This window comes from Athene cunicularia (genome assembly GCF_003259725.1).
Source record: "Athene cunicularia isolate RWA chromosome 4 unlocalized genomic scaffold, athCun1 chr4_part1, whole genome shotgun sequence".
Taxonomy (NCBI): Eukaryota; Metazoa; Chordata; class Aves; order Strigiformes; family Strigidae; genus Athene; species Athene cunicularia.
In genome coordinates this window covers 5,926,578-5,940,545 of record NW_020799098.1, presented here as the reverse complement: position 1 = coordinate 5,940,545, position 13,968 = coordinate 5,926,578, and the positions used below count along the sequence as shown (strand labels likewise).

General features: G+C 43.6%; 1 protein-coding gene across 2 annotated transcripts in view; it reads right to left on the bottom strand.

The window, feature by feature from the left end:
• Positions 1-541: 541 nt before the first annotated feature.
• REEP1 (receptor accessory protein 1) overlaps positions 542-13,968 on the bottom strand; it is a 72,638-nt gene continuing 59,211 nt past the window's right edge. For both annotated transcript variants that reach the window (XM_026846596.1, XM_026846597.1), the window contains exon 8: positions 542-4,234. In XM_026846596.1, the coding sequence (XP_026702397.1) occupies positions 4,224-4,234 (11 nt within the window). In that variant the 3' untranslated portion in view covers positions 542-4,223. The remainder of the gene's footprint in view (positions 4,235-13,968) is intronic.

The window sequence follows — 13,968 nt, the reverse complement described above, 5'->3', positions numbered from 1 at the left end:
TTAATCTTTTCTTTAAAAAAAAAAAAAAAAAAAAAAAAAGAAAACATCTTTAGTCTGTTCAATGTATCTGGCAGGCCAGAATAATTACTTTGACTGCTGTATTATTTTTATCTCAATTCTGGCTGACTGTATATAGATGTACTCACTAAGTGCTGCATGTCCTTCAGAACTTCTTTCTGTATTATGAACTGGAAAAAAAATACAGCTACTGAACACTCGGAGTAACTAGTGAATTCATTGAAATGCTACAGCCTTGTACGGCAAACCATCTCTTGCTCTACAGGTGGCTCTGGAACTGATTACCAGGGACTATCTGCTTAATAATGGGTTATCAGTGAATGTTTTGAAGCTACTGCTAGAGGCAACTGCTTTTCAGACACTTGCTGCAGTATCAGTTTTGAGGGAAAAACCTCCGATCTAGACCTTACCAAAACCAGAGACTAGTTGCACTGTATACACTCAAAAAGGACCCCATGATAAATCCTTCGTTCTGTTCCATATATACATGTGATCAGGTATGCAGTGTGGGGTATAATTACACTTAAAGAAAAGATTAAGACTTTATTCAAGATGTATATCAAGCAGTATAACAAAACCAGCAAAACATCAACCTTTGGAATACTGTTGTAATGGCCATCCGTGTGAGGCATTAAGTGTACCATTCCATCACAGACCTTTTCTACCGATCACAGGAAAGAAATCACATGAAGTGCACAATTTATGATCCTTAAATAGTTTGTCTAAACGCAAATCCCAACGTAGTGTTCTCCGCTATTTCAAATATGGTGCTAGATGCAAAACGGGTACCCGAAACAAACAGCAAAAAGGAGACTGTGTTTAACGAGCATTCGGTCACAAGCACAAGTGTTTCATCACTAGATGAGAGCAGTTGGAGGCAGCAGGTTGTTTACATGAGGCTAGGGAGCATCGTATCTCTCCAAGCAGCTTTCTCCCTCTTAATAGGAATAAATAACCCGATTCTCCTTTCCTTCTGTGCTGGGATTGCACTTGCAGAGTTTAGATTAGCGGGGGATTAGTTCCAAGGTGACAGCAATACCCATCAAGTCTGTCTTGTCTCTATTAGTTATGATCCTCAATCAGCAATTGGCAACCGCCATGACTGCACTGACACCCCTACGACAAGAATGGAGGCGTGGAGGACTGCACTGAACTGCTCTAAGCTTAATTCTCCTCATAATTTAGGTGAATTTATGGTCATAAAGCACTGATGAGGTAACTCACAGGCCCATTTTCCATGGACCATCTTCAGCTGCAGTTTCCTTCCCCTCAGCCTCTCTTTTACTTGCTCAAAATAATTCAGGTTTCACTTGAGCCTTGTGCTGGGTAAAGGCTGTATTTTCTAGGGCTGGCTGGTTCCTTTCAGGATTACAATCTCCAGGCCACCTCTGAGAAGCCAGGAGGTGCCTGCCTGCCGTACAGGGCTGACTGTGGAGTCCCCAAACCGTGATTTTCTTACTTAAGCCAGATCTGTTGCTATTTTAAACCATCAGCTGAAAGACTGCTTGCGTTTACGAGGAATGTGCAAGCGGTCAGCCAGCTCGCACCCTCCGAGCCTGAGCTGGGAGGAAGCTGGGAGTTACTCCCGGCCAACACACGCAAGAAGCCACCGTCCCTGCGTCCTCCCTTTGCTCGAATCCTGCTAAAACTCTGCTTTGCCAGGAGGGGTCAGCATCAGCGCAGGAAGGCGACTCCCTGAATCGGGCTCGTTCCTTGGCAGACTCGAGAGGAAAAACGGGAACAAAAGACTTCATGTCTGGTGTTTGTTCTGAACGAACGCAAGGAGCCAAAGAGTGAAATTAAAGACTTGGGGCAACACCTGTAAACAACCTGTGTGTGGAAGATGAGGAATCAAAAGCAAATGACCGTTCTCTTCTGTATACAGAACACTACAGCACTAAGTGTACGTGGTTAGGCATTCACATTTCTTGTCTATCTATACACAAATATACAGCTCAGTTGATAAATTAATACATTTTTGCCAGAGATATGAAAAGGTTTATTTTTCTCCTTTATACAGTGAATGTTTTGAGAGATATAAGGCAACTCCCTTGTCAACAATTTCACCTCAGCACTTAAGAAATGCTAAACAGTCAAGTTTACAGTAAAACAGCAGATTAGACGCACATTTAATAATTTTAGTGAGAATCAATGTTAATACAGCATGTCTGAGAACAGAATTTGTCAGATGTTATGTAGCTCTATGTTGTTGGGTTTTTGGCATAACTGAGTGCAAACTTGTCAGCTTCTTTTTTATCGTATGGCAGCCCATTGCATAGCAGGGAAATAACAGCTTGCTTGCAACAGGATTTTATTTTCTGCTAACACTGCAGGCAGTTTTTCTATTTCTTTTTAATGTTTGCCAAAAGAAATCAAATAAACTCTAAAGCTGCTTAAAAATAAAGCACACAAGCTTAGCCCCTCAAAGCTTTTGCTGAGTATCTTCCAAACCTTCCGTAACTACTATTTAGAGAGGTTTGTTGTTTTTTTCAATTTACTTTCTAAAGACTTTTTCCTTTTTACTCATTGCAAAATACGATTGAATTAGCACACGTAAAGGAAATAAAATTCTCAGGTAATGAGGCCAAATAATTGTGGCAGACACAGGAAATACCTGCTTGCTTTTTCCACTTCCTAGCCAGCTCAGATAAACACTTGTGCGTGCGCATAATTTTTTTCACTCTCTTCCCCACGTATGTAGGAAGCTCTGGGGGAAACCTCAGTGATCCATCAGACAGGGACAGCTGGGATATCGATGCATAGCCGGCAGAAGAAAGGTTTTAAAGGCCACTTCAGATTTATCTCTGAGCCTGATCCACTCCAGCCGGCTGTTGGCATCCTGGACTGCTGCACGTGAACTAGATTAACAGTACTGTTCATCATCAAGCCCATGTACTGATCTGTTAGTGATGGCACATTCTACATAATGCTAATGTTTTTCTAGTCTATGTGACAGGTCCAAGAGCAAACACAAAGGGCCACGTAATTAACTTATGTGTGAATCTCACATGCTCAACACTTACAAGAGACACCAACTTGAAGCACAAATACACAAACCCTACCAAGTCTTCATCTTCTTTTATATTTCTCATTTATATATGGATACAAATATACCACTGCATCTGGTTCTTGTGGTTCTAACCAAACTTCATGCTACAGGCGAAACTCCAGGCTTCAAAAAGCAGCTCAGACCCAGCGCCCTGCTCTGCTCATGCAAGTAGAACAGCAGCACCTCACCAGGAAAGCAGAGCACTGGGACTGACACTGATGCAGACAGGGGAGAAAGGTGCATTTTCCCCTGGAAGTGCATCACTAAAGCGATTCTAACTTCTGTTGCTGTAGCTAGTACAAGCCTGGCTTGCTCACACTTAAAAACTGGCAGTAGAACATTTGCCACAAGCGATATGATCTAGTTCTTCTAGCCGCCATCATTTTCCACACAATACTCTCCTGGCTCAGTCTGATCAAAATTAAGACTCCCCCTTCATTACATCGTTGAAACCATTTATTTTCTCTTGCATGTCTCTTCCTCTCCTCAGTAAGTGGTTCTGCCTCTACAGTTTTTAGAACAATGTTTTTCTCAGAACACGTGATTTACTTGCAGAAACAGAAACAGAGTTGCAGCTCAGCTTTTGCTAATGAATCTTGAACATTCTGTACAGTCAAAGTACTTTGACATTTGTTGCATCATTTACAGTCTTGAGGAGGAAGGGAGGAAAGAGAAATTCCTGGCTTCTGCAAATCCACTTCATTAATGCTAAAGCCATAAATAAATACACTGTCAATGTATCATCATGATTATTTTTGCTTCCGCTGTGCATTCACAGAGCTAGAGCTATGCAGACACAAATAAGAATTGTAAATGTACAGCCTTACATGATTAGCGTGAGTGGGTGTACACTCTGCAAACAAAACAAGGACTTTTTACCTGCAGGTGCCTACCAGACTGTCCTACCCACATCATGGACAAATGTGAGAAGCGTGTAACAGAAGGATACAGAGAGAGGAGAGAGAAAGGCCATGTCTGCAATGCTGTACATCAAAGCACATCCATCCCACTGCTGTTTCCTACATTATTAACGAGTAGCTCTTTAAGGCAGAAGAGAGACATTCTGTGGATCTTGGTGCTATTGGCTCATTGCACTCACATTGTTTCAGTGGCAGAGGACGAGGTACTTTTCTTCCTGAAGCGAGGTCTAAGGGTCCTAGGCGGTGCCTGCAGAAAAGCAAAACAAAGCTTCAGTAGCATAATAGGAAATATTTTTTCTTTCCTTAAAACTCACCCATCTCTGTGGCATCTCTGTGGCAATGATCCCATTCCAGGCATGAAGTAATGGAGAAGCAGATCTTGGCCCTGAAGGTCATTAATGAATGACCAGCTGAGGACTAACCCCATTAAGAAACCTCTTGTACCTTTACTCAGTTTACACCAACACCTTCCCCTCTGGTGCTTGGCTGGAGGTGTGGCTAAAGATCGCTTATAACATAACATTTGAAGGAGCCAGGACAAATTGGTGCCATTCTCAGCAGCTCCTGGATCAAGAGAGCAAACTGATGGCAGAAAGCCAGCTCTGGTGTCTCCCAGTCCTGCACTGTCCATCCCAGCCACAGCCCTTCTGAGAGTACAGCTCCTTGGGGTATTACAAAGCTGAAAGGGTCCTCAAGGTGAAACACATGGGGCCTGTCATTCTCAGAAGGCAGAACTCTTCTCAAAGAGCAGCCTCTTGCTTGGGAGACAAGCCAGACACAATCCGTTGTTATTGTTTTAGAAGCCAAGTATTGCAATTCTGCCTTCCAGTCAGCTGATGCAGAGAGCTTTGAAAAGGAGCCCTGAATGCCCAGGAGGAGCCAGACTAACTCCATGAAATTGGTTTACTGTGATTAACCCCATTCTCCAGACTGAGAAACAAATTAGTTAGACTAGCAAACCAGGAAAAAAAATCCAGCAACCTAATCTGCAGTGCATACTTCTCTCAGAAGAGCTCTGGCATGGCGTTGTGTCTTGCAAGCTTCACAAAATGAAATGGTTACCAGATGTTGCAGAGGAGCACAAATTCTCAGTGTGGAGGCCTGTCATAGCATCATTCAACACTGCAAGGCCTGGTAAGCAATTCTACTCCATTTACATAAATATCCAGAGCTTTGTTTTCTTTAACAGCATCAACCTGTTTACCTGTAAGACTCTGACAAGATCCTACCATTCATAAGTGAGGACTTTCTAATTTCGGTTTTATAGGATTTTCAAACCCAAGATCATGCTGTATTTCCACATTCCCATGATGCAGCAAGGCATAAATATTCATATAGATAAGGAACTGCAGCACGGTGAGGTTTTGTTTAGACTCCATCTAAATCTCCATCTCTTCTAGCTTGCCCATAAGCCAAATAAGTTTTTTGCAGAGATGGGATCAATCCAACACCTCAATCCTTCTTCCAAGCCTGAAATTTTACCTCAAGTCTCCATTGCAAATCCCCAAAAGCAAAACAGACCTGGATGGGCTGGCTGCACCCAGAAAGGCACAGCTGGAGGAGAAAAGCTGAGGAAGAAAGCTGCTATGGATGGCAGCCGGGGATCCTACACCACACCAGATTCCATAGCTGCTGACTCAGAATTGCTCTCTGTAAAGCAGGAGCCCTGGGACACAGCTGAACAATGAGAGCAGTACTTCCTGCAGCTTGGGAGAAGGCTGCTCTTGGGGAAGCCAGACGGCTCTTAAAGCAAATTAAATACTCAGTAGGACTCTTAAATCAGAAATGAGTAGCTCTGCCTCCTTTAGGAGGCTGCTAGACAGCTCTGAGAGTAGCTAGAGAGGCTGCATCTTTCCATGGTAAGAAGAGAGCCCAGCTTCTGGTGAGAGCCCCCAGAGGTAGGACAACCCACCAGAAGGACATACATACAACTGCTAACCAAACCAAACTCCTGCTCCCTCACACTGAGCTAAGGGGAGGGTGGAACAAACTCAGCTCCTCCATGGCAGAGATCTCCCAGCTCGAATTTGGGAGCTGCTGGCTGTGGCTCCATCCCCCCTGCCCAGATCTGGAAGGAGTCTTTGCCTACATCATCTCCCGTAATTTTATTTCCTCCACAACAAAGTGTTGCTAAAACGGCTTTTGGCAAACCACAGTGTGAGGTTTGCGTCTCCTTTAGTTCTTTTGTTTCCATGAAGCAACTTAAAGAATATTTGTTAATACAGTGCCTGATTCAAAACCTATGGCAGTCATGCAGGTAGAACTGCCACTGGGTTTGGCTAGGTGTGAACTCAACCGAGGGGGACTGGGCTCTGAACTGTGAGCGCTCTGGCTGTGGGTGCTGGCTGTTCTCACCATTGACTACCCTGCCTTGGGGGTGAGAATATATTTTCCTCTACAGACATGAAAAATCAACTAGCAGTTGATATCCAGATATTCTCACCCAAATACCTCCATGTTAGCACGTGGTTTAGAGCTAAACCCAAGTTCTGCAATTCAGATCCAACTCTGAAGGCCCGTTTAACTATTATCTCCACAGGTACAAATTCAGACTTCTTCCAGGAAATCCACATATGCTGAAAAGTGAGCAAACCCATAGCAAGACCATAAATGTATTGTTTGTACTCAGTGTTTTTAGACCAAAGAGAGAAATTCATAACAAATGTCATAGAAGGAGGAGCCTTGACAATATGGAAGTACCTCAAGGGGTTGATCCTTCTTTTTGGGCCTTTTGTTCACGAATGCACAATCCAATGAATTGTTCTCTTCATCATCTGAGAACACAGAACCTTTTGTTTCACAGTTTGCCTCAGGTGGCTTTTCATACTTATTGTCCACAGCTACATAACATGGCCATTTACAGTCTAAATGTGAAGACAAAGGATGAGGAAATCAGTGATTGTTTGATTCACACTGTCAAATGCCACCTCACTGCAAAGCCATGCATCTTCCAGGGATTAACAGACAGAAGGTTCACACATCACACTTGAGTAATAGCAGCTGTGGGGTTAGAAATCAAAAAGGCTCTTGTTTGTGAAGGCATTATAAACTCTATTTGGATTATTTTGTATAGAATTGAGACTAAATTCGCAGCTTCTGATGTTCTGGAGGTTGACTCTAGAATGAGATACTTTTTTTTGTTTGTTTGGCTCAGGGATAAATAAAACAGCTGATTTACTGAAATGCTGATTCCATCCACAGTTCCTGCATCTACTGCTTCCAGAAGGAGTGTCCTCTAGAAGACACCAAATGAGTGCTGAAGCCCTCTGGTCAGTATAGAGAGAGTTGCCTGGGATGCAGAAATATGAAGCACAGCAGCACTAACAGACTGGAAGCTGAGAGAGCTCAAGCCAAGCACCCAGTCTGAGATCCACCGAGGTTAACCAAAAGCTTTACCAGGCACTGAATGGACTCTCAGCAAGTGGGAGTGTTGCTGCAAGACCAGAGCATGGGAAAGGCTCTCTTCAGTCACTCTACAGTAAATTTTATAGAGCATTAGCTCCAGTGATGGATCTGAAGGCAGATTATGGCCCCATGACTACAGACCATTAATGCCTGCTTAGTGGTTCTTATCCTTGTAACCATATTTGTGGGACTGGTCACAATCCATTTGCTGCCTTAAATCCAGACAGTGAAGCAAGATGGTATTTTTAATGGACAGTCCAAAGAAAGAGGCACAGAAGAGGACACCCAGCATGACCAAGCTTCCTGTATCTCCACAGTTTCTTAGCGGGGCTAGAGCTTTCTCTGATTAATAACTGATACTTAGGCTTTTTTAATTCTGAAACGTGTCAGGAGTGGATGTGTTTGCTGTTTAGATGTCATTAACCACAATTATTGGCTCAATACTTAGACTGTTTATGAACATACATAGAAGTAATGCTTTGTGCTTCTTGTCTCAGCCTGACTGTAAGACTCCGCTGGACCAAAGACTAAAACCAAAGAGGATGCTTACACATCTAATACTTACTAATCCATTTAGACCCTTAAAGCACAGAACTGAATTCTCCAGTAGCTCTTTCAGTTGGGTAACAGAGAGACAAAGGGAAAGTGATTTGGCTGCAGCAACACCATGAGTCATGAGCAGGTCACTGGGGCTCCCTCCAGTGCCAAACTCAAGTCAGCAGCTAAACATTCTCAGCCCCTGTGTTCAGCCCACAGGATGCGGCTGCTCAAGAGACAGCAGTGCACATCATCCTCCACTGACCCCATGTTTTTACCCCTTTATCACCATATGCATGGGCAGGCTGGAAAACACCATTGCAGGTTTGCAGGAAGAGCTGGAAGTTGACTTTTTTCCCAGCTGTACGGAAAATGCTGATAGTCACGTTGCAGAGAGGCCCAGGATAATGCTGAATTGGGTTTTTTAAGACTGTTAAGACTACACTGTGGGGAGAATTAAATGTTCTCTAGACCACATGGCAAAGCAGTACAGGAACGTTTTATTTAAATTACTGTTTTATCCTTCCACTTGGGAAGTAAGCTACCCAGGAAGAGCCTAGCTTAGGCCCTCTTGGATGTGGAAGCTGGTCCTTGGCACCTCTCTAAGCCAAGAAAAAATTGAGTCAATTTTGTTTTAAATGTTTGTTCAGCAAAGCCTGAACCAAGCACGCCCAAAGATGCAGCCTGGAGGCCAAGTACTGCCCCCAACACCAATTTATATGACTACTCCCTGCTGCCCTCTTCCCCAGAGGCCCCCCAGATGTGGACTGCGGCTGGACTTTAGGCATTTTGTTTCCAGATAGTAAAAGTGGGTCAGGACTTCTTTTAGCTGTCTCACTGAGGCTTGCACAGTGGCCCAACAACACAGGTCCAGCCATGTGCCTCTGTGAGGAGACAAGGGCTTTCCCCAGGGAAAACAGGACTTGAATGGAACAGGACAGAAGGGTGTTGGAGAACCAGAACTAGCAAACTCAGTGACCAGAGCACAGAGACACTGGCTGCTAAAGCTGAGAGCATACAGGATCATGCAAATGTGCCCTGCTCCCTTTCTCCCACAGCCAGCTGCTCCACTGCAAAAGGAGACAGAAGGAACTGTCAGCCCTGATAATGCTCCTATGAATCCCAGGGTTTTTTCAGTGTACATTGCCTTCTCCATTATTATTCTCTCTCTTAAATTGGGTGCTGGGCAAAAAAAAAAAAGATAACCAAGGAGCTCTGCCACCTGTGTCATCTGTCTCCAAGGCAGGCACAGCAGAGGCACAGCCTCCTGCACTCGTCCGCTCTCTCCATCAGCCTGAGCATCACATCCATGTCCTGGAGCTGCTTCTGTGAAGATCAAGAGGAGAGCTCTGCCTCCAAGCTGGCACATACTGCTTTGACCCCCTCAGCGGAGAAGTCTGTAAAGTCCACTGGAAGTTGGTCTGATTCCTTCTCCCTTGCTCCATCTCATTACGAATGAGGCACTGAAAACCAGCCAAATGGGAACCAGTTTGGCTTCAGCCTCACTGAACTGGAAAAGGCAAGAAGTGGGTCTGTCCCAGGTCTGTACACTACATCTCTGACCATTGATGAGAGGAGGTCTTGAATACATTGGGCCTGTTCTTTAAAACCCAGAGCAAGAAGGGAGGATTCCATACCCACCCTGCCTTGGAGAGAACATCTGTATTGTGGGCAAGCCCAACCTCATATTGATCTGGGGTGCCAGACTTTGTCCCACGTTTGTGGAAGCATTACACTGTTGTGGCACTGGAGATAACTCAGCTCTGAGGGGCTGCTGCTGCATAAGTATCAACTCTGAAGTTGGGGGGTTTTTTGTGAATAGGGTGATGCCAGGGGAAAAAAAAAAAAAAAATCCGACACCAAGAAAGTGAGTCCTCTGCAGGAGAAAATGTAAAGCAGGGGATCAACCAGAATAATAAACACACATGTGAGGAATTAGTGAGAAAGGAGATGGAGGCTTAAAGTGAATGGATGTTCTGGGACACCAAGGTTTGTTTATGGAGAAGGTAAAGACCGAGGAGCAAAACATGTTGTCAGCACTGGTACATGTTTCTTGAGGACAGCAATTGGCCTCAGGTGACCTCTTGTGTGTTTCTAACAGCCATCTTTAGGACAGAGGCTGTGTGCCCTCAGGCCACTATCAGATGTCCCCAAAGTGGCAGAGCCAGCAGTGTGTGCTGTTCCAGGGAAGCAGCTGACAGCCCCAGGGTCCGTGTCACAGCCAGGAGGTGGCTGTGTAAAAACCTGGACCATATACCAGATGACTCTCCTGGCTCTCTGATCTTTGGGACACTCTCACTCCCCATCTCAGAGCTGGCTGTGTTTTGGGTGTTTCCATCTTTTACATTTATGGCTCCACACCTTTGCGTGGAGGGGCAGAATCACTGCAGAAATGGGAAATCCATTGGTGTGCCAGGAAGAAAGCTGCTGCTGCCTCTTGCAAATGTCTTTTCAGTATTCCAGACCTGATGAGACTCCTCTCTTCACTAAGGCAAGACAGAATCTTGACTGTAAACAGTCTAAGGAAGTGCACCCCTTAATTCCAGTTCCTATCATCCTATCCTGACTCCTTCAAAGGGAACTGATATAACCAACACATTGTGTAGGAAGCCCTGAAGCTGGGCATATTTTAAGTTAAAGTAGATGTCTGGGTGCTCTGCAGAGTTAGGATCTAAGCTATTAAACACACAACAAGGAACAACCCAGCACAGACAAGGGAATGCAGGGCTGCACCTTCATCATCTTTAATCTCTGTGATTCTACAAGGGCTACAAAATCTCACCTGCAACACTCTTTCTACAGCAACAAATGAGATTCAGTAGCATGCTGGGGTTTTTCAGCAATTGCTTTGATTCAGGCTCTGGTCTACACTGCTGTGTGAATCCAGAGTAACTCCTATGGATTTTTATTAATATAACAGAGTTCAGGATCTGGCCCACTCTAACTACTGATGAGCAAATTACTTTGATCTAGATCCTCTGAAAAATTTTGACACTTAAATACAGTTACAGTGGGAATCAGGCACCCCAATATCTTTGAGAGAATCTGGACCACCCCTTATTTTACTGGGCACAATTAATTCTTCCTCCCATCACTGTAATTCCTTGGAAGCAATGGGGAAAACCACAGTCACTGACTACAGCCAGGAGCAAGGTATTGTATTATTGAAATGGAAGATAAAGTCACTCCAAAGCTAACGGGGGATAATTCATTATCCAGGGGATAATTCAGGTAAAGAGGTTTGCACACCACTTAATAAGAGTAAGAGAACAGGTATTTATTATACGATGGTGATCAGCTTCTTTTCCCTGCAACAAAGATAAATTTGCCATCATTTCCAGAAGACATCGACCCAAGTCATGTAGTTCCCCAACAGTTTTCATTGCCAAACCAAGAAGTTAGGAGCAGCCAACTCCACCAGCACACACTGCCCAGGAGCCACAAAACAGAGGCAGATATCCTTTCCAAAGCTGAAGTCAAGTGCAACCAAAGCAAACAAGTCTAATCACATCAACAAAGTCATCCGTTAATGAAAACACATCCCATAAATGATTAAGTTGTTAAATGCTAGTCTATTCCAAACACCTCAGAAGAAAACTCATGCAATCCATAACACTTACATCAGAGTCCCATAATATTTACATAGAGAAAAGGAAAGAACAAACTGTTAGGGGAAAACATTTGGGTGTAGAGGGGAAAGAAAGATTGTTTCAGAGCACAGAAATCTTCATCTTTGCTTTCATAATACATGTCATTCAACTGGAGTTTATTAAACAACAATCAATGTTTTAACTTCCTGTTCAAAAGATGCAAATGTACTTAAAGAACCTACTGATTTTCTATGAAAATTTTTCCTTCCTGAAATAACCAAAGTAAGTATGAAAGATTTTTAAATACCCAAACCCCCTAATTGCAACAGTAACTCTGAATGGCTGATGCAAATCATCACTGAAAAATTTGATTCAACATTTACTAAAGAGTAGTTTTAAAGAACAAAATGCCTAGAGCTATGGAAAGTTGGTGTTTGTTCTTTAAGCTCAGTGAGAGAAAGGTTTAAAAAAAAAAAAATCCCCAGCACAAGAGCTGGAAGCAAAACTGGCTAAGAACAAAAAAACCCTACACCATTTAATTGAATTAGTTCAGATATATGAACAACCCCCTCGATGCAAAATCAATTAGTTTTTTAAGAGTACTTTCCACTGTAATAATCTCATGTGCAATTTGTAGATGATCACAAAGATGGGGTTGGATACATCTAATATACCAATAAGGTGATTTGTTTAAAACACAATTAAGTGACTATCCCATTAAGGTCCTCGCTGAGCTGTACTGCTGATTGTGTGCGATGTCACGTGTAGGAAGAGAATCAACAGTATTTTGTGGGAAAAACTCCAGGGGCTGGCTTTGTGCTGCAACACACTGTGGACAGCTGACTGAACACGTTGGCTAGGCTGACTGTCAGTCACTGCTGAGCTGTAGTGTTTAAGGCGTACATTAGTGTATCAGTCACTGCTACAGACCACAATCCTGTGGTGCACACAAAAAACAGTCCCATTCATCACTCATGTCCTTACACATTTCTTACATTGCCTAAGGCTCCTAATCAGCATTTTAGTATTAAACGCCCCCTCAAATACATGCAGCTGCAATAGTTCTCCCCATATACAGCTGATTATTCAATATCTTCTAGACATATTTAGCATCTGCAAGGATTAAAATCATTCCTCCTTCTCAACCATGCCACAGGTCTTTCAACAGCACCTAAGAGATGTTAGTTGAGAAAATACCACTAAACATAATATTTGTTACTTCTTAAATGTCAGTTCCAAGCAACCTTGTTTAATATTGACCAGCCTTTAAGCATTTACCAGGCACTGATAAAAGACAAACAGATATCCCTGGAGATTTTCACTCCGTCCTTCCTGAAGGGGAAAAAGATCTCTGATGTAATTGTACCATTGTTCCTTAATGCTGCTGCCTGACTTTCCGCAGGCTATGAACACAGAAGAGATAAATCAGAAACCTGTATAAAGAAGGAGTTTTGCCAGAAAAGGCATGACTCGGAAGAACAGCGAGAAGGGCTGGCACAGAAGCTGTCAAGAGGACATGCTGGAGTATATATAGTGGAACACACTTGCATTTAGTGATGCTGCCCAGAGCAAAGGATGAATGTCCTGAATTGCGTCAACGCTTTGTCATGTGCAGACTGTGAGGCCATTTGGAGTGAGACAAATGGGCAGGAAAGAGCTCATCTGTGAAGCTTCAGCAGCAGAGGAGCCCACTACCACTGACAGTGACGGATCTGCTCCCGTACAGGGAGAGCTCATGCTGCATTCGGCCTGGTCTTCAGTCTCTGCATAACTGCACACTCCCATGGCACCTGCAGGCCATATCCTCATGAAACCACCATCTTTTGGCCCAAGCTATTTTTATCTTGTCCAGTGCTTCTCTCAGGATATCGTCTAGGGAGCAGGATGGACAGATTTTTGCTCCCACCAGCCTGTGCTCTCCTAAGAGCTGTGGGGCTGCTACAAGTCTGCCAGCAAGAGAAACGATTGAGTTTCACCTGCAAGAGCATTAAGGCAACAAGTTCCTGCCAAAAAGACTGAATCATTGGCTCTACAACAACCTTTAATACTCTTGCTTGAGGTAAGGCTTGACTATCTGCTCATTTAGATTGGAAACTCTTTGAAATGAGTACTGTTAACGACTGTACTCTGAAAATGGCTACACAGAAGTACACAGAACTACACAGAACTTAGTCCTAGCTAAACAAACTTTTCTTCTTTCTCCCCCCTGCTTTTCGTGGTGCTGAAAAAATGTGTTCACATTACGTAGTCAGCTCTCTAAGCTACCAAAGCTGCACTTACAAAGGAGCATTTTAAACTGCAGGCTGTTGTCTGAGAGTGCATTAATGCATCTATTGCCTTGGAGACAGAGAAAGGGCAGCCTGTGGAGACAGAATGAACCCTCTATGAGATAGAGCCTTAGCATATCCCTATTGACAGGGTCTAAGGGACTGAATTATGTTGGGGGGGG